This window comes from Aphelocoma coerulescens, chromosome 13, assembly GCF_041296385.1.
Source record: "Aphelocoma coerulescens isolate FSJ_1873_10779 chromosome 13, UR_Acoe_1.0, whole genome shotgun sequence".
Lineage (NCBI taxonomy): Eukaryota > Metazoa > Chordata > Aves > Passeriformes > Corvidae > Aphelocoma > Aphelocoma coerulescens.
In genome coordinates, this window is record NC_091027.1 from 1,715,299 (window position 1) to 1,738,709 (window position 23,411).

The 23,411-nt window shown below is 59.4% G+C and overlaps 1 protein-coding gene across 1 annotated transcript in view; it reads right to left on the bottom strand.

The window, feature by feature from the left end:
• PPARGC1B (PPARG coactivator 1 beta) overlaps positions 1 to 15,003 on the bottom strand; it is a 49,100-nt gene extending 34,097 nt beyond the window's left edge. Inside the window, exon 1 of the mRNA XM_069028538.1 lies at positions 14,891 to 15,003. Within this exon, the coding sequence (XP_068884639.1) occupies positions 14,891 to 14,974 (84 nt within the window). The 5' untranslated portion in view covers positions 14,975 to 15,003. The remainder of the gene's footprint in view (positions 1 to 14,890) is intronic.
• Between the last annotated feature and the right edge of the window lie 8,408 nt (positions 15,004 to 23,411).

Consider the following 23,411-nt stretch of genomic DNA (forward strand, 5'->3'; position numbering starts at 1 on the left):
GACCTCAGACAAGGCTGAGGGAAGGAGAAGGAGGCACATGACAAACAAAGGAGGTGACCCACCAGGGGACAGGACACTCAGCAGGACCTTAAAGACCCCTTGAACATGGACTCCCTGGAAAGGTGCCCTTCCACTCGTGCTGCCCTGGGGGCTCAGCACACCGGAGGGGCAGGAAAGGGGCACCCCTGGGTGCCACCCCGCATTGCCATCCCTTGCTGGCTGCTCAGCAGGGAGCAGCAGAGCCAAGTGACTGCTCAGCTTCCCTCCTCTTGTCCCTGTGAACACTCACGTGAATGTTCACGTTTTTCCTGCTTAATGTTTTTCTTTAAAAACATCGGGCTTGGCCTTCCCGGTACTTTTCTGCAGGATTCATCAGAGCTGCAGCGACTGGAGGAGCAAAGGTGTCGGGCACTTAACAACTTCCCTTCTCCAAAGTTTTAATTGGTCATTGACGTCAAGTGATTATTGAGAAATATTAATTAAGAAAGCATTTAAGAGCCTGGCTTTTGTTGAGGTTTTGCCATTACAATTAGTTTATCGGCCAACAGGAGAAACATCAGCCTTTGCAGTCACTTGGAGTGCAGCAAAGTGCCCATAATTAATTTCCCTTTCCGCAGCAAGTGCTTTGCTCTGACCTGCCTCAGGGACTCGCTTTTCTCCAGGTGTGCCAACCACAGCAGCCCCTGGGAACACCCAGCCACAGGGACATCAGCACGGGAACACCATGTCCCCTCCAGCCCCTCTCCGGCAACCACGCAGGGACAGCGGCTCTTTTCGGGAAAGCATCCTGGCCACACGCCCTGATCCTGGGGAGGAGGCCACCCTGCCTTTGAAAGAGATTTTCTTTTTATCTCCTTCCTGCCCTGGGGAAGCAGCTGCCTCACAGGTTCTTGGCACTGAGAGGATGTGTTTTGGCAGCCCAACGCTTTCCAGGAGTTCCCTCAAGCCCCTCATACGCCGGCAGCACCCATTGCAGACAGCAGCAGGATGCTGGCGGGGTGAGCTGAGGCTGGAGAGGCAGGATAACCCCATGTGATGCCTCTAGGAACGGGGCTTGAGCACTGCCTGATCCTGCCTCAGCCTGTGCACAACCTCAGACTGGTCCCTCCAGCAGCAATTGCTGCCTCTCCATCTCTGCTGGGGCACCAGCAGCTCCTCCGTCCCTAGGGGATCTGGGGTGCTGGTGGACTGGGGAGGCTGGCAGGGGTGCTGAGGGGCTGGCAGGCTGCTCAGCACAGCCCAGCCCTTCCAGAGCAGGCTGCAGGGATGCAGGGATGCAGGGTGCAGGGATGCAGGGTGCAGGATGCAGGGATGCAGGACGCAGGGATGCAGGGATGCAGGACACGCTCCCAGCCGAATGCCGCTGCTGCTGCTGCTGCATCCCCTCGCAGCACCCCAAGTGCAGCACCAGGAGGGGCCGGCAGCCCCCGCTCAGCAACTGGGTCAGCTATATATAAATGGAGCAGCCCCAGTGCCAGGCACCTTCCTGCCTTGCATCATTGCCACCCTAAAAACCACGGCCGGGGGACAGGGGCTGTGGCAGCCGTGAGGCGCTGCCGCCTTGCCAGAGGCTCTGCTGAAGCTGCTCCTTCGTGGCCATCGCTCCAAGGGCTCCCAGCCTTCACCCTGCCCGCCCAGGGCAGCCACCACGGAGGTGGGGGACCAGGTGGGACAGATGCCTAAAGGACAAGGGGACCAGGTGGGAGCAATACCTGCAGGATGGACGCTCCCAGGAGGCCACAGCTTCGAGCTGTGTGTGCACTCCTCCACACAGAGCAGGCCCCCGGGAGGGAGATTTCCACTTCCATTTATCCAAACCAGCCAGATCAGCTCCCAGGCACCAAGGCAAGCAGCTCAAACCCCCTCACTAGGGCTGGGCAGATGCCTCCCAGCCCAAGGGGTGCAGGCGTGCACCCACAGGTTCGGCTCCCAGGGTGACGTCGAGCAGCCCCAGTGCTGCACATCCCTGGGAAGGAACATTTCGTAGGAAGACTCTGCAGCAGGATGGTTTAGTCCCAGTATCCCCAGTTTGCTGCACCCCAAGGGCAGACGCCATCCCCAGTGCAGCCTGCCCTATAGTTTGTGGGTGCAGCAAATCAGGTGGGAGAGCCCAGGAGAGACGGGTTTGGGGTGCTTTGGGCTGCTCCCTTCCCAGCCTTGTTGGCACCATGTGGGAAAAGAGGGATGGTGCTCATCCTGCACCCCACACGCAGCCTGAACAGCCCTTTGCAGCCTGCAGGTCTCCAGTTGTCTGCAGCTGAACATCACCCAGCCCGGAGGGTTGGTTATTAGGGAAAAACACTTTAATGAGGCAGCTCATTAAAGGCAGGAACAGATTAACCCAGGAACCTGAGGAACTCGGTGACTGCCGAGTTCAAGAATAGGAGAAATAGGCCTTTCCCTGGCAACGGTGCGAGAGGCTGCCTCAAAGCAGTGGGATGAGCCCTTGAATCCTCAAAGCCCTTTCAAACCCCTGCACCCTCCCAGGAGCTGTGTGAGCTCTGGAGATGAAAGATGCTGGGAAGGGTGGACCACAGCTTGAGACCTATGAAAACACCCACTGAAATACAAGCAGAAAATATTCCATCCCCAACAGTCAAGTTCAGGCACTGCCTCCTCCACTGATCAAGCAAAATCCCAGCACCAGCGTGGACTTCCAGCAGGGATGCTCCAGGGAGAAAGCCTTTGGCAAGACACGGCCCTGCTGGACAGGAGCGACATGGGAGGAGAGGCAAAGGCAAGCAGAGTTCACAGTTACGGTCACCACAGAAAAATGAACCCTGGAAAAAAACTCCAGCCCCACTTCCCACCACGGGGAAGGGTTTGCAGCCCATCCCTTTCCACAGGCAAAGGAAAGGCTGGTGAGTGGTGGAAGCCCAAGCGAGGGGGGCACCTGGGGAGGCCGGGGTTGCCTCAAAGCCACTCCAGCAGCAGGGTGAGGAGTCAGGCTTGTGCCGTGGCTGTTATGAATGAAGGTGGGAGCAGTGCAGCTAAAGATAACTTTGTGAGCAGGTACTAAAAATAGCAATACTATCGGGCTCCTGCTCTGTGCTTCCCGCGAGGCTCTGCAGGATGGAGGAGCGCTAACGGAGCGGGCCCTGCCACGGCGCTTGGAAGGACCCTGTGTGCATCCCCGGGCCCAGCAGTGGCACTGACGCCCTCGAGGAACGGGGATCAGCAGCGGGGTGGCCGAGCCTGCCGCCGATCGCCCGCCACTGGTCACCCACCACTGGTCACCCGCCACTGGTCACCCGCCACTGGTCACCCGCCACCGGCGCGGCACCGGCCGGGCGCTTGGAGCTTGGATGCCGCGGAGCTGCTGGCGAGGCTGCTGCCATGCCGGTTTCCATGGCGACTTCAGCACTTGGCGCGAGATGGAGATGACGGGATCAGCCAGCGAAGTCACTGAGCGGAGCTGGCGTCCTCCGTCTGCCGTGGCCGGCGGCACAGCCCTGCCAGCCCTGCGAGAGCGAGCGGCTGGCACAGGGCGAAGCCCCGGCAGCCTCGGGGCATCTGGGTCCCCCTCGCTTTACAGGGCTCGTGTGGCTGCCAGCTGTCCTGGTGATGCAGAGCCTGCCCATCACATCTGCCCCTCCTTGGCACCTCCAGGAAAGCGCTGTCCAGGTCCTGACCCCAGCCCTGTGCTGGCCACCCAGCACAGCCAGCACTGGCGCACCCATGCAGGTCTGTGCCCCAGGCTCTACCCCCAGCACTGCATTCCCGTTCCCCGTGGGGCTGTCTCCCTGGCAGCAGGATACACATCCCTTCGCACCCCAGCTTGTGGCACCGGGGCCCACCAGCACAGCCTGGCAGCGTGGTACCCAGCTCCTCTCTGCAGCTGAAGGAGGTGCTGCAGGCTGGGGCCGAGCTGGCACCGGGACAGTCCTGATCCTCCCTGGCCCTTGGCCCCACGGAGGCTTTTCCTGGCTTACAGGTAATCTAAGATCAAGCGCTCCAGCCAGACATGCCCGGTCAGACACACAGGGACACCACGGAGCACTGGGGAACCGAACACCTGCAGCATGTGACTCCCCAGCTGGCTCAGCCTCCCCGGCCCCAAAAGAGCCCTCCCTGGGGACCCCGGCCCTTGCCATGCTGCCACGCGTGGCCGTGGCGTTCCCGGGCTGCTGGCAGGGAGCACACGGGGCTGGGGCAGCGGGCGAGGGGCCGGGACCCCCGGCATCCCTTCCCGCCCGCGCGCAGGATCCTCGCCGCGCACCCTTTTATTCCAGCAGTGCAATTAGCCTTGCTGACCCCTGAAATCCTCAGCCTCTCCAAGCAGCCATGCATTAAATCCCGGATCCAAGAGTGGAAATAGACTTTGTAAAAGGCTTATGGCCCTATTTATTACATTTTACGCATGACGGAGCCGGACAGCGCGGCAGCGGCGCTGGGGCCGGCACCGGCGCTGCCTCCACACCGAGGCAGCCGGACACACGGACGGGCAGCGGCTGCAGCGGGCAGCAGAGCCTCGGCGGGTGTCTGCTCCCGGCCAGGCTTGTGCTGCCAGCTGAGTGCTCCCACAGACGCAGGCCAGCGGGGATATTGATCTAGATGAAAGCCAACACCGCTGCCAGGGCCGGGTAACCGTATCCACCGCACATTTGTATTCCTCAGAGCAGGGCGGGAGGGCAGCAGCCATCTGCCAGGGAGCTCGGGATCCTGGGGACACTGCGAGCCCTCCGCACGGAGCCCCACTGCACCGCCTGCTCCCCTTCCACTGCACAGCCTCTGCCTTCTCCATTTCACCTGCACCCTGCTAGGGCCGAGTAACGCAGACCTGAGCAGGGCATCACCCAAACAGGACCTGCCTGGTCCCTGCTGTGCAGTGGGAGCTGAGGGGACGCCGCACCGGGGTTCGCAAGGTTGTCCAAGGGCACCGCGTGAAGCCGGCGTGCAGGTGTTCACTGACACGTCCCTGGGGTCCCACGGTTTAGCCAGGTGGCTCCTGCCCTGGGGGGGATGGCGGGGGTGGCAGAGGACACCACAGGCTGCACAGCTCCAAGCTGGGCACAGGGCACAGTGAGGGGCAGGGATGGGGACGAGGTGTGCAGGGAGGCAGAGCCACTGTGTGCAAAGGAAGCAACGCAAGAAGCACAGACACAGTGCTCAGACAGCTGAGGGACCCTCTGGTTTCCTGCAGGAAACACCAGTGTATCGCCAAATCCCAGGGAGCCCCTGCAGCAGCACGAGGCCAGGAGCCGCTCTCGTGTCAGCGCTGCAAAGCAGGAGGGGAACACAAGGGTGTCCTCTCTTGTAACGAGCCAGCTGCAGAGACTCCTGCAGCGTGTGTCCCCAAGTCCCTGCAACACCATCACACACACACACTCTAACAGCTGCTGCCCACTCCCTTGGGAGGGACACATGGCACCCTTGCTGCAGGGCAGCTGGAAATGGTAAGAGACAAAAGCAAAGGTCACCCTGCGCACCTCGGAGAAACTCAGTTTCCGTCAACGCTTGGTGCAAGGTGCAAGCCTGGCTGATCCCAGGGGTGCACGAGAGGCCCCCCACACCACGTGGTCAGACCCATCTCCTGAGCTCACTCCAAAGGCAAAGAGCTCTGGTGTGAGAAGAAGCAGAAGTGGGTCCATGGGATGTGCACAGTGCCTGGATCCTGCCAACACTGCATCTTGGAGGAGTGCACAGGCCCTGCTGCCCAGGAGGGTGGGTGTCCCTGAACGTCCATGAACACCCCTGGCAAAGGGAAATGGCACCTGTGGGGTGTCCCTGAGCTTGGCACTTCAAAGGCTTGGTCCCCCACCTTTCCCTAAAGGAGCTCAAAGGCTTTGCTGCATGAGGTGCACCTACGGGCAGAAGGACCCTTGCACTTCCCTGCCTTTCCACCCAGCCCCACACTGTGGGGGTGATTCCACCCCAGCAGCCCTGCCTGATCACCCCGAGGTGCTGCAGCCCCACAGGGCCCTTTGGCGGGGCTGGATGTGGAGGTTTCACCCCATAGCACAGCTCTGCCTCAGTGCTTTGGAGCACGGATCCTCCCTCCAAGGGGAGGTGATGGCACAACAACAAACAGCGTGTTTGGGCATAGATGGGCTCTGGCCTCAAAAGGCATCGAGACATTTAGAAGAAACCCTGCAGTCTGCATCTCCACAGGTTTGTGCTTCCCAACCCGGTCACTGCCGTGAGCTCCCCCCTGACCCGGAACACTGTAAGCCCATCCTGATAATGGCAAGGGGAATAATCCCCCCAGGCCCCACTGAGTGAGGTTTAAAGTCCCCATAACACCCGTGCACAAAGGTCCCATACCCGCCAGGGCACTCGCAGGCCAATCCTCCCTCCAGAGCAGCTGCTATATTTAGGTATCTAAATGAGACAGAGTGGCTCTTTCCAAAAAAGAGTTCGTTTGGGTTACATAAATACAGAGAGAAACTTGAAAGCTGTATTTCCAGGTCCTTGCACTGCCATAAGCGAGTGGCAGAGATGAGGACAGTCTCCCCCGATAATCTGCCTTTCATGTATTTTCGACTCAGCTGGATGTGCAGATGGGTTTCCAGCTCCTCTGGGCAGACGGGCAGCGGGCAGGAGGTGGACGCTGAGAGGAGGCAGCCAGGGCAAGCAGACCCTCATGGGCAGCCCTGTTCTCCACAGGGAAACCGCTCTGCATCCCAGATGCCCTGGCAGAGGAATGGAGAAGCCAGCACTGTGTGCAGGCCAGGCAGCACCACCCGAAGCATGGGCAGGAAGAGTCAACAGGAATAAATCAAGGGAGCAGCTCCAGCCCTTCCCGTCCGTGCTGTCCCAACATCCCCCCATGACACCGCTCCCCTCTCAGCTGCCAACTTCCTTCCTGCTGCATCCACTTCCACATCCCGAAGCCTCTGGTCCCATGGAGAATTCCCAAGAGAATGTCCTGCACACCTACCACGGCTCACCCCAAGCTCCAGGGGATGCTCCCCAGTTCAGCTGCTGGGGAGGGCTGGGGGGTGGTCACCAGCAAAGCAGTGTCCCCCCCAGAGCTGGGTGACAGCATGTACCGTGAGGGTTTCTGGGGACACGGGCCACGTGCTTTCATTTTCAAAATATATATAAATAGACATACTTATTCCTTCTTAAAAGAACACGGCAACAAGAAAAAAAAAAAGCAGCTCAAATACCATCCAACCTTTCAGCCTGAGAAAACCACACAGTTCTCACAGGCTTGAGTTCTGTTACCTGGGAAATGGGTTCTAGCACTCCAAACCCGCATGCGCCAGCCTCCCTGTGGGGCCCACACAGAAACAGAAACTTCCTTTTTAAGAAAAAAAATTGCCATTTTTTTTTCTTTTCATTATCAGCACGGTTTGGTCGTGACTGTGTGCGAGCCTGCTCGAAAGGAGAAACGATGCTGGTGGTTTAAATCTGTGCTCTGCAGAGCTCTGGGGTTTATGCTGTTCCAGGGGAGGTTTGAAAACCCTCCTGTCATTAAGACGAGGGAAGGTGGCTCTGAGCCACACACACCTGGCACGGGCAAAGCCACAGGTCCCCGAGCCCGGGGGGCAAAGGGAAGCAGCTCAGCAGCCGTGGTTTGCAGGGAGCCAACGGGAATGCAAAGTTTAATAAGCTGGAAGCCAAGGGCCGTGGAAGTTGCAAACATTTGCACCGAGGCAGGGAAAGTGCCAAGAAATCAGAACAGAGGACTAAAGCTGGACAAAGGACGGAGGACTAAAGCTGGACAAAGTTCAGCCCCACCGTGCTGGTGCCCGGTGAGCGCCCTGTGTGTGGCAGGAGCGGGTGCTGACAGCTCACCTGGCACGAACCCCTGCCCTGCTCTGCCCGCAAGCCCCGATCCCACATGAGGGCAGTGGGATCTCGTCCTGTTCCCAGCCCAGGAGTGTTCCAAGCACATGGAGCAAAGGACCATGGCCACCATCTCTGTGCCCACCAGTGTCACCACACCGTGCTGGCAGAGGGACTGGCCTCTGCAGGGGAAAGAGAGCCAGAGCCTGTCCCGGCTTCATCCTCCCAGGAGAGCTGTGAGTGCCACGTTTGTCACCTCCAGCTCCTCGCTGTCACCCCCAGCACAGCCATGCACAAGTGTGACCAGCGCTGGTCTCAGCTCCAACCCAGCCCTGCCAGTCCTGTGTGCATGCAGAGGGTCATGGCAGTCTCCTGAACACCCTGCAGCTACAGATGCACTTTTGTCATGAAAAAATAATAACGCGACTCCCTCCTACCCAGGAATTTGGCTAAAAAATGAAAGAAAGGCTCAGCAAAAACACTGCTCGGCAGCTCCCCTGCACCCTGGGACAGCTGGGGCTGCTCCAGCCGTGGGTCACCTCGTGGCAGGACAGCCAGGTCCCCCAGCTGTCACTTGTGAAAGCCACATCCCCCCTCCACGGCGCAGGAGGGAGGAGAACAAACGTGAAGAGAGGCAGCTGGGCTTCCTTCCGTCCCCACTGCGCCGCCGGCTGCCCCAGCTCGGGCTCCGAGCCCCGGCTCAGGACGCTCGGCCCTCGCCACAGGATTTCCTTGCTCTTGACGTCCATGAAAATTAGGAAATGAGGGCTCCTCAGGGAATAGGTGGAGAAGGCAGCTTGTGGCGGCAGGGGGAAAGGATGACACTGCCCACACCGCTCCCCCCTTACGCCAGGGACAAACCGGGTGCTGCAGCCTCCCCAGACAACGGGGGGGAGCAGAAGTGACAGCAGAGAGGAGCTTCTGTTCTCTGAGTGAAACTCGCAGCAAACTGGAACAGAAACCAGGGGCCTGGCCTTGCACTGGCTCAGCAGAGGGGCTGCTGCTGGCCTGGCCTGGCCGCAGGGCCACAGGAAGAATTCAGAAAATGCATCTCAGTAAAGATATGCTGCTGCCCTGCAACTGTAGTCCCTGCAAGAGCTTGAGGCGCCACCTCAGCACAAAAACATCCATATAAAGCATGTACTGCTCTTCCCAGGGGAGGGGAGAAGTGTCACATCAGCCCTCTGATGGTCTCTCCAGCCTTTGTCCCCACTGCCAGGCTGGGTGGGCAGGGGGCTTGGGGGGCAGTGGGGACACAGATGTAAAAAGCTCCTGGCACGCTTCAGCATCATCATGCTCCCCCAAGGAAGCTCCTGGTGCTGGGGTGCCCATCCAGCTCCCAGTGCTTGCCGGCTTTGCCTCGGGACAGAGGGATGTGAGAGATAAGGGAAGTATTTTCCCTAAGCCCCACATTGCAGCCCGGAGCCCGCAGAGATCAAAGGTGACTCTGGCTACTGGATGGGGCCGTGTCCCCAGGGCTGCCACGGCCTCTCCACATCCCCCACCAGCAGATACCACACTCGACACATGAAGAACCCCTCCCCCGAGGGGTTTCTAGATCTTCCAGGGCCAAGGGAGATTTCCAGCTTTTACTTTTCCCTGTGTTAATTCAGCAGTGAGCTGGTTTAATGCAGCAGCTCGGCCTTGGCTGTTGCCTCCACGTGAGGAAGTGCAGTGAGACAGGGCTGGATAAGGACAGGGCTGACAAGACCCTGAGCACAGCCAGAGCTGTGCAAAGTCCTTCGGCGTTTCTTGGAAGCTCTCGTCATTGAAAGAAAAAGAAAAAAAAAAAACCAACAAAACCCAACTGCCATAAATAAATAAATAATATTTCGTGAGCCAGAGTTCAGGAAAAGTGCTGAAAAGCAGAACGGCCGAGCGATAAGGGAAGGGAAACACATTGGCTGGACCATCACTCAGTGCCTACGGTGCCGGTGCCCCTGGAAGTAGGTCACTACCTCACCTGACCACCTGCCCCATTAACTCCAACCTTTAGTCCCTGGCTCGTTACTACAAGCACAGGCAGCTTTAAACGTCCTTGTCCAGGCACTGGCGAGAAGGTGGCTTGCTGAGAAGGTGGCTCTGCAGGCAGCAGGAGGTGGTGGGATCCTGCCCGGCCAGGCTGCCCACTCCTGGGCTGTGGGAAGGGGGTGCCCCGGGAGCTGGAGCGCCGCAGGGCCGGGAGCGTGGCGGTCACCCCAGCAGGGCCGCGCTGGCGGCGGCTCCGGCGCGTACAGAGATCCCCCCTGCTAAATCACTTCAGGCTGCCAAGCAGTCACGAGAAATATAAGCCCGCGCCGGGTTGCCATGGAGCAGGGCTCAGCTGCGGGAGCCTGAAGCCGATTCCTCCGGCAAACGTGTCTGCAGCCGAGGCCCTGCCAGCACCTCGCGTCCCCGGCTCCGCGGCGGCGGCCAACGAGTGCCACACGCGTGGTCCCGGCGGAGCCGCATCTCTGGGGACAGCACTTCCCTTCCCCGGCAGAGCCAGAGCTGCAGAGCCCCACGGGGACACGGTGCCCTGGTGACACCATCTCCCCGAGGCCATGGGCACGCAGAAGCGGTGGCTTCGGTGGTGGCATTTGGCAGCGATCTGGCCCTGCTCAATGCCTCTGCCCCAGCCCAGTGATGTCCCCAAGCCTCCACGGTGCTGGCACATGCTGGCCAGGGGGAATCGTGTCCTTCATGGAATCATAGAATGGTTTGGGTTGGAAGAGACCTTAAAGCCCATGCAGTGCCACCCCCTGCCATTGGCAGGGACACCTTCCACTGTCCCAGGCTGCTCCCAGCCCCAATGTCCAGCCTGGCCTTGGGCACTGCCAGGGACCCAGGGGCAGCCACAGCTGCTCTGGGCACCCTGTGCCAGGGCCTCTCCACCCTCACAGGGAAGAATTTTTTTCCTAATATCCACTCTAACCCTTCTCTCTGTCAGTTTGAATCCATTTCTCTTGTCCTGTCACTATAGCACTGCAGCTCCCACGCACTGCCACAGCCCCCAGCCCCACCAAAGGGGATCTCAAAGCTTGGTGGGCTCCTGCCCTTGGCACCAGTGGCTGGCAGCACAACAAACCATCTGCCAGGAGCCAGCCTGTAGCATCCCTGTCCCCAGCCCTGCACCGGGGACGTGGGACCCATTCCCCAAATCCAGGGGTTTGGGGCTGCAAGGGGCATTCCCCGAGCATTTTTAATTAGACAACCAAGCATGCCAAACAGCTCGTGGAAGTGGAGTTCCTCCCTACAAAAAGGCTTTTGACATTGGAAAGGTTAATGTGAGAGAGATCCCTCTTCCCTCACAAAGCTCCCTTTGCTGGAGGCCCTCGGTTGAGCCCTTAATTATTCACCTGTTGGAGAGGTGCCTTTCCATTACGGCATGAGAGCCGGGCAGGGATGTGCAGGCAGGTGGGGGAAAACCCGCGGCGTGGGGCAGCCCTGGGGCACTGCCAGGGTGGGGAACACCGGTCAGAATCACGGGGGGAAGGCAGGCAGGTGTGTGGGGAGGCTCTCTGAGGGGCAGCTTCCAGCCCAGCCCTCCTCTCTCCGGCTGCTGCCGCCTGCTCTCTCTCTTGGCTCAGCTCAGACTCTGCTGTGCTCGGCAGCCTCCACAGCCCCTGCTGTGGTGGGGACAGCCACCAGCACCCCCAGCACCCTCCAGGCCCTGCTCCAACACGGCAACAGCCACCAGGACACAGCCAGCCTGCTTCCCAGACAACTTCAGCCTTCTCCAGCCCTGGCACTGCAGCAGCCCTTCGACCCACGCTGCAGCAATGCAGCTGAGGATGTATTTTTCACAGGCCCTCGGGCTGTCTGTCGTCCAAACCCACCCCAAATCTTCGAGAGAAAAGCCACAGAAAAAGCATGGTATCGCTCAGCTCAGTGAGGACTATCAGAAATTAGGGATGCACCCCCAGTTCATCACTAGAAATGCCAGCCCAGCACAGGCTCGCTGTGCCTCCTGCACTCATCGATGGATTAAGCTTCTAGCAGGAGGCTGGGAAGTTAAAGAGGGAATATTGTATTTCAGTTCATGGGATCTTTAAGCATCCCTCCGAGAAGCAGCCTGGGGTTTTTTTTATTTATTCCCCTCCCACCCCCCCTGCTGCACTTTCTTTGGGGTTTTTAAACAAATTGAAGCTGTAAGAGCCACAGTGTTCCAGCCTCTCGCAGGGATGCTGAGAGCTGCTGGCTGCTCCGTGGTGCTCTCGGCAGAGCTGCCTGGCTGGCATTTCCCAGTGCCCGGTGCCAGCAGATGAACCAGCTACAACCAGCTCCATACCTCTGAGCAGCAGAGTTGCACAAAATGGATTAAGCAGGCCCAGAAATGACACATTTTGAGGCGCAGCAGAACAAAATCACTTTTTTTTTTTTTTTTAAAAAAAAAAGAAGGAAAAAAGGAGTTGGCAGGAGAAAGGCAGATATCAAGTGAAAAACCCTGATTTTCTTTCTGTAGCAATGCAGGTACCACGTGAATCATCGCTGTCCTCGATATGTAAATAGAGGTTAGCAGGCACCCTCAGCACAAACCCTTATGATTAAGGGACTGATGCAGATACCCACGGCAAACCTTCCCTGCACATCTCCCTGAGAGCCTTGCTCAGGATTCCTCCCCTGGAGAGGAAGGGATCACCCAGCACCTGCACCAACTGTGCCTTTCTCAAAACCTACTGCAAAAGCAACGACTGGGGAGGAGCATGGGCGAGAGAGTTCCTCAAAATTTCCACAAAGGAAACAGCTACTATTCATCATCTCGTGGCCTCCTGACACCGTAGCCTCTCAGGATAACCTGCTCTCGTGCTGGAGCACTGGGGTCTTTGGGGAAGCAGTTTTGGGGCTCCATTGAGAAGTCAGCAACCCAGTTGTAAGCAGAGGCTTGTACAGTAGTAATGGGGAGAGACGTCAGCGGCAGCCCGGCCCGCCTCCTGCTCCCAGTTAGAAGGCAGCATGTGACAGAGCCAGGGCTGGAGCCTTCCCCCAGTTTCATCAGAGGTTAAGGTACAAGCGCAACACATGCTTACAACTTCAGGCAGTTCTTAGGCAAATGCACGCAAATCATAGCTGGGGGGGCTGATTTTTCTTCCTTTTTCCTTCTCTTTTCTTCCCATCCCAGCCCTGAGCCCCTCAGCCCACATGGGGACAGAAGAGGAAATGGAATTATCAAAAGCAGGCGCCGGATGGGAGAGCACAGAGGGGCTGCACGGGAGCTGCAGCGAGCTGCAACGCTGCCCTCGCTGCTCCTCTCCTCCCACACCTGCAGACTTCAGACCAGCACTACCTGTGCTGCTCCCTCCAGCAGAGAGCAAGCAGGGGACAGAGAGAGAAAACAGGGGACACAGCCAGCCACGTTTCATAAACACGGTCTCATTTCAGCACAGGCCATTTCACAGTTCCAAATTTTCCAGGGAATGCTCACAACATGGTGGGCTTGCACCAGAGAAGGATGACAATTCATAGGATTTTTTTTTTTTCTTCCCCCTCCCTTAGCAGTCCCTTTTTGGAATAAGATTTCTAAATTGGCACATCAAATGCTGACTAAAAAGCAAAGAAAAAGAGAAACAAGGCTCCAGGAGCATGCTGCAATCATAGGGGCTCTTCTTGTCGTGGTTAACACGCGGAGAACAGGAGGGTTATTACAGGGAAGTGAGGCCAGGAACTTTCACCTGCTCAGGGAGCAAAGGGGCTGGTGGGAGCTGCAGCCTTGCTGCTGTACTTGCAGGGGATGGCATCCCACACAAGCAGCCCACTCTGAGGGACAGCATCCCACACAACCAGCCTCCTCACCTCCAAGCCGACGGTTCCCTCAGCAATAATAAAATGGAAAAAAACCACACAAACTGCTTACAAAACCTCGGCCCACTTCTTACCTTTCCTGACCCTTCTGCTGTAATCAACCTGTCAGCAGCTCTTGGTTAAGAACCCAGGCTGCCTCCCCCCTGCTCTGCCCCCAGAAGCCGCCCGGTCCCGTGCCAAGCCGGAGTGCTCTGGCGCTGGTGCATGCGAGGAGAGGTGCCGGGACTACATCAGTCTGGCTGGTGGCAAGACCTGCCTGGTTCTGTCTGGCACACGCACCGTGGGCAAATCTGATTTACCAGTTCTCGAGCTCTTGTTTGTTTTGAACCCAAACAGCGGCAGGATTAGTCCCCGTCCTGTTCCCCACAAACACACACGCTCCTGCTGTTTGCAATCCCGGGGCCGAACTGGTGAGAGAGCAAGGGTTGGGATGAATGTGCTCGCTTCACATTCAGAGCTATTTTGTAATCCGTGGTTATGAAAGTGAAGGGTCGGGGGGATGATACATAACTACAGAAAACTCTTCCCACTTGCAGCAGCCTCATCAAGCCGACTGCGAAATGCGCGGCGGTGCTCGGGCTCCTGCCCGGTTTATTGTATAGCGCCTCTCTTGCAGCCCCCAAAATGGAAAAGCATGCGAGCCCTATAGCCAGCACTGCTCGCTCTCGTGATCCCGCCGGAGCTGCCAAGGAGCCTTAATCTGATTTTAATACCCAGCTCCGTCCAAAACACAGCCCATCCACATTTTGGAGCCAGCGACTCGCGGCACCGAGACCCCTCTCGCTGTCGCACCCCCCCCTCCCCCCAAACCTCCATCCCCCAAGATCCCAGCCCGTATGCGTGGAATTGACGCTCGGCATGACTCATCCCACAGCCCGGCTCCGATCAGCCCCCACCGCGCAGCCCCCTGCGGAGCCCCCCCCACCCCCTGCACCGCGCCGCCCCCTCCCCACCTTTGGGGGGGGCCGTAACAACCGGGGGGGGGGTGGTTCTGTGCCGAAACCCATCAACCCATCAACTTGTCCCCTGTCCCCCCCAAATTCCCGGCCGATGGGGGAACGGGGGGCCGCGGGAGTCCACGTGCGAGTGGTGCTGAAAGCGCCGGCGGGGCTGCGGGGCTGCGGCCGCCCGGGAGCCCCGGGAGGGGCGCGCACAGCCCCGCGGCGGCTCCGCGCCCGCCGAGAGAACGGGACCGCCGCAGACCCGCGGGACACCCGCCGGACCAGCCGGTCCCCGCACCCCCGCTCCGCCAGCACTCTTCCCCGCGGTGCCCCGACAAGCAGCGGGGGGGTCCGTCCGTTCCCCCCCCTCCGGCTGCAGCGCGCCGGGGACCCGCGCAGCAGAGCCCCCCCCCCCCTCCTCCCGCGCTCCCTACCTGGCTGTCAGCGAGGTAACTGAAGACGAAGGAGGAAAGATCCTCATCGAGCAGAGAGCTGCAATCCGGCCCCGGCTCCGCCATCTTCCACCTCCGGCTGGGGCTGAGCACCGAGCATGCAGCAGGCGCGGCGGCGGGAGCCGGGCGGCCGGCGGGGCGGGGAGCGCGGAGCGCCGGGGCGGAGCCGCCCGCAGCCCCCGCCCGCAGCCCCCGCCCGCAGCCCCCGCCCGCAGCCCCCGCCCGCGGCTGCGGGAGCCGGGCACGGGGGGAGCACGGCGAGGGAGCGCCCCGGGGGGCTTTGCAGACACGCGTGGGACACCACTTTGTGTGTCCATTGGAAGTGCCAGCCCGCCAAAGGGGGGGGGGTGCTCGGCATCCCCCGGTGCCGCTGGGTCACTCCGAGTTGGGATATGGAAGTGCTGGGTGCAGCGTGTCAGAGCAGGGGCCATATCCAGGCTTTCCGGGGCTTTTTAAGTGGCCCGTGGTTCTCGCAGGAGCACCTTCCCCAGGGAACCCACTTTGAGCAATGCCACCAAGCACACCTTAAAATTGCCGGCGTTCAAAAGTGGGAGCACCCAGCGCCGCCAGGCACCTCTCAACAGTCCCCAGATCACCTCATGTGGAGATACAAAAGCCCTGAGAGCAGCGGTTGGGGCAAGGGTCACTTCCAGGCTCGGTGGGTCTGCACTGAAGTGGGACCAGGTGACTGCAGTGAAGGAGCAAAAAGATCTTCTGATTTTTCTTGGTTTTGTTTCAGCTGCTGCTGCGAGCATCTTGATGTCACGCACGTCATCTTTCTGTCTGGGGTTTTGAGGCGTATCCTAAAAGCCCTTTCAGAAATAATTAATGATGGGACCAAAAATCTCATGAATGTTCTATTTACTTACCCGTAGCAATTACATGGCAAAGAGCAGGGCTTGGCACTGCAGCCTGAATTAGCTGATACACAACCAACCAAGTGTCAACACCTGCAGCCTAATGGCTCCAGATCCTTGAATCCCCTCAGACTGCCTAGACAGGCCTGCAGGGTCACTGTAAAGCACTGATGGAGCAAAGTGATGTGGAGCTATGGGGGTGGGGAGCTCTGTGCCAGGCTCTGAGGGGTGGACAGAAAGTGCTTCTTCCTCTGGCAGGAAAGGCCCACTGCCCATCCGTGTTCTCTTTGCTGTTGTTTCAAAGGCAGAGCTGTTTCCAGCCACTCTTTAATTCCCTCTGGCCTCCCTTGGTTCAGGACATGTTGTGAACATCATGCAATGTAGCAACACTGGATTTTCCCTGATGATCTCAAGCCTTGCACCGAAGGGAGATGTCAGGGACAGCGGGTGTTATGCACAGTGATGAGAGTCGGAGGCCAGGGTGGCCTGGCTGCTGGGATGGGACAAAGCAACTCTTCCTCATTGCTGTGCGCTCTAGTACTAATTAATTACTGTTACCAAGGGCCAAAAACCTTACCCAAAGTGCTTTTCCAGCTGCCCTGCCAGCAGTGAAACTTCTCTTCCCATGGGTGGGAGGCCTGGGCCCAGGAATGCCCTGCCAGGATTCACAGCTGTAGTCACAGCAGGCACTGCACGTCAGGAGGGCAAGGAAGGAAATTGCCTTGCTCTGGGGCATGTACAACTCCTTGAAGATCAAGAGTCAAATTCCCAGGTGACCCGGCTGACCAGTGATTCGATGTACATTCCTTTCTTTGCAGAAGATACGAGTGATGAAGGCTACGGAGTGATGAAGATGAGCTGAGAACAGGAGGGATGTTTGTCCCATCAGGGCAAAAAGCAGGGCTGGAAGGCCTCACCACAAAAGTAGTCCTTTGGGAGGAATTTGTTGCACAAAAAGCGAGGTTCTCACTCGAGTATCTCGTGATTTCCTTTACACCAGCTGCACTCAAGTAGGAAGTAACATTTGTGGGAATTACTTGAGAATCATTCTAAAAGCAAGTTGCGCAGAGCTGAGTTTTTCAGAAATACCTTTTCTCTTCTGGTCTGTGTGCAAGCACAGTTCCTCCTCCCTTGCTTTCTGACCCAAGGAGATGAGCCCTTCCCAGCCTCCAGTGGTCACAGCCCCCAGGACACCCACCCTGGCAGCAAACACCCCCAGGCACGGAGGAACACGAGGAAAGCAAAGCCCAGCCTGCACTGCCCCATTGCTCCTCTGAACAGACAGGCTAGGGCTTCTTGCAGCCCTGCAGGCAAAACTGGACGTGACATTGGGGTCAGGCTGCCCTTGTGGTGGGAGGGGGACAGAGGAGCAAAATGGGGGCATCTTGGCAAAGTGGACTTGCTGCTGCTTCTGGGTTTCAGTGGGATCCTGCAGGACGAAGCACAGTTGCTCACGTGGCTGCAAGATGATGTTGACGTGCCCAACTTCAGCTCCTGACTGCTCTGGACTTCTGCACGGTCCAAGCATTTTTCTGTGCCTTTTGGTTCTTTTCACCTGTGAAATGGAGATCACACCACTTCCCTGTGGCCTGGAGTTTCTGGAGGAATTGGTTAAATAACACTCATGAAAAGGGCTTCGGAAGCACCAGGAGAGAGGCGAAGGAGGACAAGATGTTATAAGCGGTGTTGTCTCCACCTTCTTAGAAGTCGGTCATGTGGCAGCCTCAGAAGCACCTGCGGTGGGTAGAGGTGGTGTCTGAGCTGGAGGACAGGAGTGCAGTGGTGTGAGTGGGGCATCGCACTGCCCGTGTCACACTCCGTGCCCTGTGCACGGAGCCGGGCAGCTCTGCCGTGTGCTCACAGCTTTCCTCCTCAACCAGACCCTGAGCTTTGAGAGTGGGGCAGCTGCCAGAGCTCCAGCTTCTGCTGCTCTCCGTATTTATGTACCCAAAGAGGTGCCAGACACTCTCGAGCAGAATTAAGCCCCCTGTGCCCACCCTGGCCTGGCAGCCACGGCTGAGCCGGAGCACCCCGTGGCACCGCGCCGCTGCTGCAGCAGCAACTCGATGCTAAGCCCGGAGGGGCTGGGGATAACATTACCGAGGTAAAATATAACAGGAAAAGCTTGCAAATGTCCTTTCAAAACAGCAGCGAGTGAGTAATGTCATTGGGCCAGCGGTCAGGAGGGGACAGGGTTTGAAGGTACCCGGAGCCTGCCAAAGGCCAGCCGTGGGACAGGGGCCGGAGCCAATGAGCGCCGGCTGGGCAGGAGCCACCCCGCGCCGGGCGACCGCCCGCCCTGGCTCTCACGTTGCAGCTGCCTCTGTTTGTGGATGGCAAAATGTTGTACGGACCGGGCAGTGAGAGGCAGCGGCAAATGGGGCTCCTCCGAGTTACAACATCCCCAGCCGCCGGCGGGTCCCCGCCAGCCCCCCGCCTGGTGACACTCTCTGCTTGGCACTCGCATGAAATGCAGCCCCGGGGGCATTGGCGTGGTGGCCGCGGTCGCTGGGGACCCGGGAAAGGCGCTCTGCAGGAGCTGGCAGGAGCTCTGAAAGCCGGTGGCTGGGTGAGCTGGGGGCGGCTGAAGGGGAAGGTGTCCCCAGAGCCCTCCCCTGGAGCACTCCTCATTCATGCAGGCTGCTCGCTGGGGCCCCGCTCCCCGCGGGGCTCAGTGGTTGGCAGTGCCATGCCCCGAGTTTCGCTGAGTTTCTCTGCTTGGCTCCCTTCCACGAGCTCTGCTTTCCCTTCCCTGCAGCCCTGCTCAGAGCTCGGCTCAGCCTTATCCTTCACCTGAAGTCACGAGCACAGGGACAGAATGTTGCTTTCCCTGCACACTTTCTGTGCCTCATTAGCTGTGTGCACCTGGGAGCTCCTGTCTCCTCCTCCTCCTCCTCCTCGGCTGGCGACAGGAGGGCTCTGTTATGCTTCATGGTCAGCAAGGAGGGAAAGTCTGATGTCCTCTCTGCCACAAGGCTGAGAGACTGGGCCCTGGGGCTGGAGGGGACCTGGGAAACAAAAGTGGATTCTGAGGACAGAATGGGTGTGGGTGGGCTCCTGGCTCTGAGATCCGGCTTGTCCAGGGAGCAGGGCTGAGCCTCTGGTAGTTCAGAGGGTGCCATTCCTGCTCCAGATTCCCTCGGCATCACTGAGGAGTGATGTCCCACTGTGCCAGCAAACCCCTCATGCAGGCACACATGGACACCATGGACGCTGTCCCTGTGCCGTGGCAGAGCCCCCCAGGCCCCTCTCTGGAGTGCACCTGGCAGAGGGTCCCTCCCCACCCTGTGCCACCTGCCAGGCTCTCTGCAGCTCTTTCCCTGGAGCAGAGGCTGCTCCAGCTCTGTCAGAGGAGCCTGTGGCCAGCACTGAGGGCAGGAGGGATGCACCCCTGCAGGGGGCTGTTGTACAGGGCCCCAGCCTGCCCCATCCTGCAGCCCGCTCCTCTCCCACACTGCAGCCTGGAGCGGGCTGCTCAGGTAAATCCACACAGCTATTGCCGAGAAAACCTCTGAGGAGACAAATGTGATGGCAAAGGTGCAAGAGGGGGGTTTTGTGGATGCATTGTTGAAACAGATGGGAATTTCCTGGAGCAAGTGGCAGAGCCCAGACAGCAGAGGGTAGGGAAGGCTCCTGCACGATGGCTCACTCTGCCCACCAGCTGTGTGGGATGAGCAGGGGACCAGGATGCCCATTGACTCCTTATGGCATTTTCAGTGACTCATTTGTCCACGGAAGCAGCACACCCACAGCAGCTGAAGCAGCCTGTCCTCCTCCCCAGGCTGCTCTGGCACAGCAGGGCCAGCCGGCCCCTTCTGCCTGGGGATGAGAGGCTGGCACCAGCCCAGGGCACTCAGCTCATCCTGTACCTCACTTCATCTGGGCGAAGGAAAACACTGCCAGAGACCTTGCACTGCTCTTTCTGCACTGCCTGACATCCCAGCCTGCAGCCCAAGCTTTCCCCTTGCTGTTCCAGGCTCAGTGTCCCCCCGTGCTGCCCCAGAGCAGCCGGGCACAGGGCACCAGCCAGCCAGGGACCGGCAGGAGCTGCACCATCCGGTACGTGTCCCTCATGCTCAGCCTTTCGCTCTGGCCGAGCTCAGCTTTCCCACAGCACTGGCAGCTCTCACACGGTGCTGGCAGTGTCTGTCACAGCCCATCCATGTCACCCCACTGGCCTCTCGCTGCCCCACCCGCCTCATCCCTGCCTCTCGAGCTGCCTCCAGTCCTGGTGGTGCTGCCTGGGCTCCCTTCCCTGCCCGCTCCTGCCTGGCAGGACAGCACCAGGAGCTGGGGTACCTCCTGTAACCCCACCTCCTGCTGCCAGCTGCTCCCAGAAGGAGCAGGGGGCATTGAGGGTGTGGCTGAGACCAAGGCTGGCCTCATCCTCCTCTGCTGATGGCTCCAAGCAGGACAACTCCTCCTGCCTCTCCCTGGAGGCTGCTCAGAGTCTGGGTGCCTCTCTTCCTCTCTCTCTTTTAACTGCCTCATCCCAGAGATGTGCCTTGATCACCAGAGCAGGTCCTGATCCTCCTGCACCAGCAGAGCTGGCCAAGGGAGTGAGCAGCGAAGGGAGACGCTTTGGATCTGCAGCACTGCTGAGCAAGGACTTGCTGTTCCTCAAGCAGCTGTTGCTGGCAGGGATGTCCACGGGCATCTCCCTGGCTCGTGACTCCCAGCCTGCCAGGCTGGCTCCATCTCTCCCCAGGCCCCCATCTCGCAGCATCCCCTCCTCCCTTGTCACCAGCTCTCCTCCGAGCATCCCCCAGAGTGGCTGGCCACCACTGTCCCTGGCTCCTGCAGCCCTGCCTGGGCACGAGTGGTGGGAAGGGGCTGGTGCTCAGCTCCTGGCACCCCCTGAGCACAGACACTGGTGTTAGAGCAGCTGGCGAGCAAAGCCACCCACAGCACTTTGGGGAGTGGGGGGCTGGGGGCTCAGTGGGGCTGGGTGATGAGGGGTGGGCTGCAGGCACTGGTGCATTTCCCAGCCCTGTGCAGACCCTGCTCTGCTGCTCCCCCGCGCCTCAGCGCTGTCTCCCTGGGCAGGAGACACTTCAGCTCCAGCCAGCGCTATAAATAAAACCACATTCTTTTATCCCGCCAAATAGGTTCTCATTGATTTTACCTATTCCTCCTCCTGGCCCCGAATCCCTTTGGAATGTGAAGTCAGCTGTGGAGGAGCTTGGGGACCCGCCAGCCTGGTTGGGGAAATGCCACCCCCTCCAGCCCCTCTTCCTGGGAATAGCTGCTCTCCCCTGGTTTCCCCTCTCTGAACAGGCAGCACCACTGGAGGAGAAGAAACGAAGCTCCCTGGTGGAAGTTTGCTGGCTAATTATTTATTAATGTCCTGACAGTGCAATCGCCGGCAGCGAGGCAGCCCCTGAGCCCCAGGGAGAAGGATGAGGAGGAGGGTGGAGAGCTCTGCTGGTGGGGCTTTCTTGCCAAGGAGCTCGGGGTGAGCCGACACCGCTTCGGTCTCCAGCTGCTTCAGTTGCCCATGGCTGAGATAAAGGGGGCCCATCCCAGAGACCCTGGGGAGTGCTGAGGGCTGGTCCCAGGGTGGCCCGCGGTCCCTTGTGGGTGATGGCAGCTGTGGGGCTCAGCCCCCCCCGCCAGAACAAGCAGTGTTTGGATGCTGACTTGCTGCAAGCAGCTCTTCTGCACACAGGAGCTCCCCGTGCAGGGATAGCAACAGAAATAATGCAGCAAATCACAGCTCGCACAGCCTTCCTGGCACTTGAAAGCATCTCGAGAGCTTAAAAAGCTGCAAGATGCTCTCATTCCCATCCTCTCCCTGCTCCTGTGCTTCGGGCCCCCCTTCCCGAGGACGGGGGGAGCATCAATTTCCCCGGCAACGGGGCCCGGGTTTGGCTGGGCGGGCGCTGCCCGCACGGTGCGGGAGGCAGGGCAGCCTCGTGCTGCCCGAGCGGGGCTCCGGCTGACTCATCGCCGTGCAGTCTGCAATTACCACGGCGAGTGCAGGCCCCTGCTGTTCCGCACAGGTATCTGTGTCAGCCAGGGCTATTTCCAGCTCTCCCCGCACTCCCGGCTCCGGCGAGAGGTAAGGAACACAGCCGCCTCGCTCCTCCGCCTGCCGCAGGGACGGGCACGAGTTTCCCAGGAGCGGCGAGCCAGGGGGGTTGGAGATGGCATCCCAACAGCCCCAGTTGCACAACTGGGGGAGGAGGGAGTGCTGTGCCACTCATTGCCCACGCGTTCCGTGGTGTTCGGGGCGCAGGCTCAGCCTCGGAGCGGTGGGACCAGGCTGGCAGGATTTAGGATTTTAGTTGTTGTTAGCGGTGCTGGTGGCGCTGGAAAAGGAGCAGCAGGGATGGGATAAAGCACGGTCTGAGAAATGCTCTGGCCTGGAAAGGCAGGGGAGGGACCGGGATAAGGGGAGTGCAGCAGTGAGCAGCAGCGCTTTTCCCTGATGGAGCACACAGCCGGGAGCCCCGCGGGACAGCCACTCTGCCTCTCCATCTGGACACCGAGTGCCTGCCATGCCCCACCAAGCTGTTGAGCCAAACTGCACTCAGAGAGAGAGAATTTTGGATTCCCAAAATGTTTGCCTAACATTTTGCTCATTACTTTTCCCGCTGGTTGCCGTGAGCGGGACGTGGGAAAAGCTCAGGCATTGGGCACGTCTTGGACAAGCTCCGAGCAGGGGATGCAGCCCTTCAGCCACAAGCCTCCACCGTGGCAGGGGTTTTACAGCTGGGGCTGTCCCAGTAGGGCAGGAGCTGCAGCCTCATGCACATGGCCATGAGCGGAGGCAGCTGTACCATCACACGGGAGGATGGGTGCCCCTTCCTGGGAAGCCTGGGCGGGATGAGTCTGCCCAGGGGGAGCAAGCCCAGCCTTGCACAGCCTTTTGGGGGTTTCCCCGAGGTGCTGGAGGTTTCCTCACCTTCCTCTGGAGGGTGTGATATGGGAGGAGCCTCTACATGTGATGCAGATGTGCCTGGCACGGGCCTGCCCAGGATGGTGACGCGAAGGATGTGTGACATCCCTGGAGCCCCGGGGTGTGGGCTGGGTGACAGGGAACATTGTATGGCCCTTTTCAGTGCCCTGAGGATGAGCAGAGTTCACCACTCCGCTGGGCTCTGGTGGCCGGGCCTGTTGGAGAGAGGGGTGGGGGATGATGGAAAAAGGAGGGATGGATACATCCAAGGGGCTGGGAGGGCTCTGTGCCTCAGCATCCCTTTGGCCTTTGCCTGACGTGTGTCCAGCAAACCTGGCCTGAGAGAGGGTGAGGCCACAGCCAGACGTGTCTCCAGCATGGGCTGTGCCCCTGCTCCAGGTGCCAGGCTGAGAACGGCACCCAGCGCCTTCGTCCTCCCCACACCCATCGGCAGAGCCCTCAGCACGGCAGAACTGCTACAGTATTTCGCTGGAAAAATCACATTAATCATCCTCAGCACCACCTCCCTGGCCTTTGTCACAGTTTGGTGCCCCAGCACCAGCTTTAAAAGCATTATTTATTTTTAATAAAAGCTGATCTAAAGAGCGGCGTTGGCGGGATGATAAAAATAAAAGTGCAGTGGTTGTCACAACTGTCAGCATCCCTGGGAATGGGGTCTGGCAGTGCCCGGCTGCCTTCCCCTCCAGCCTGTGTGGCTGCACAGGAAGGGAGGAAGCAGCCAGCA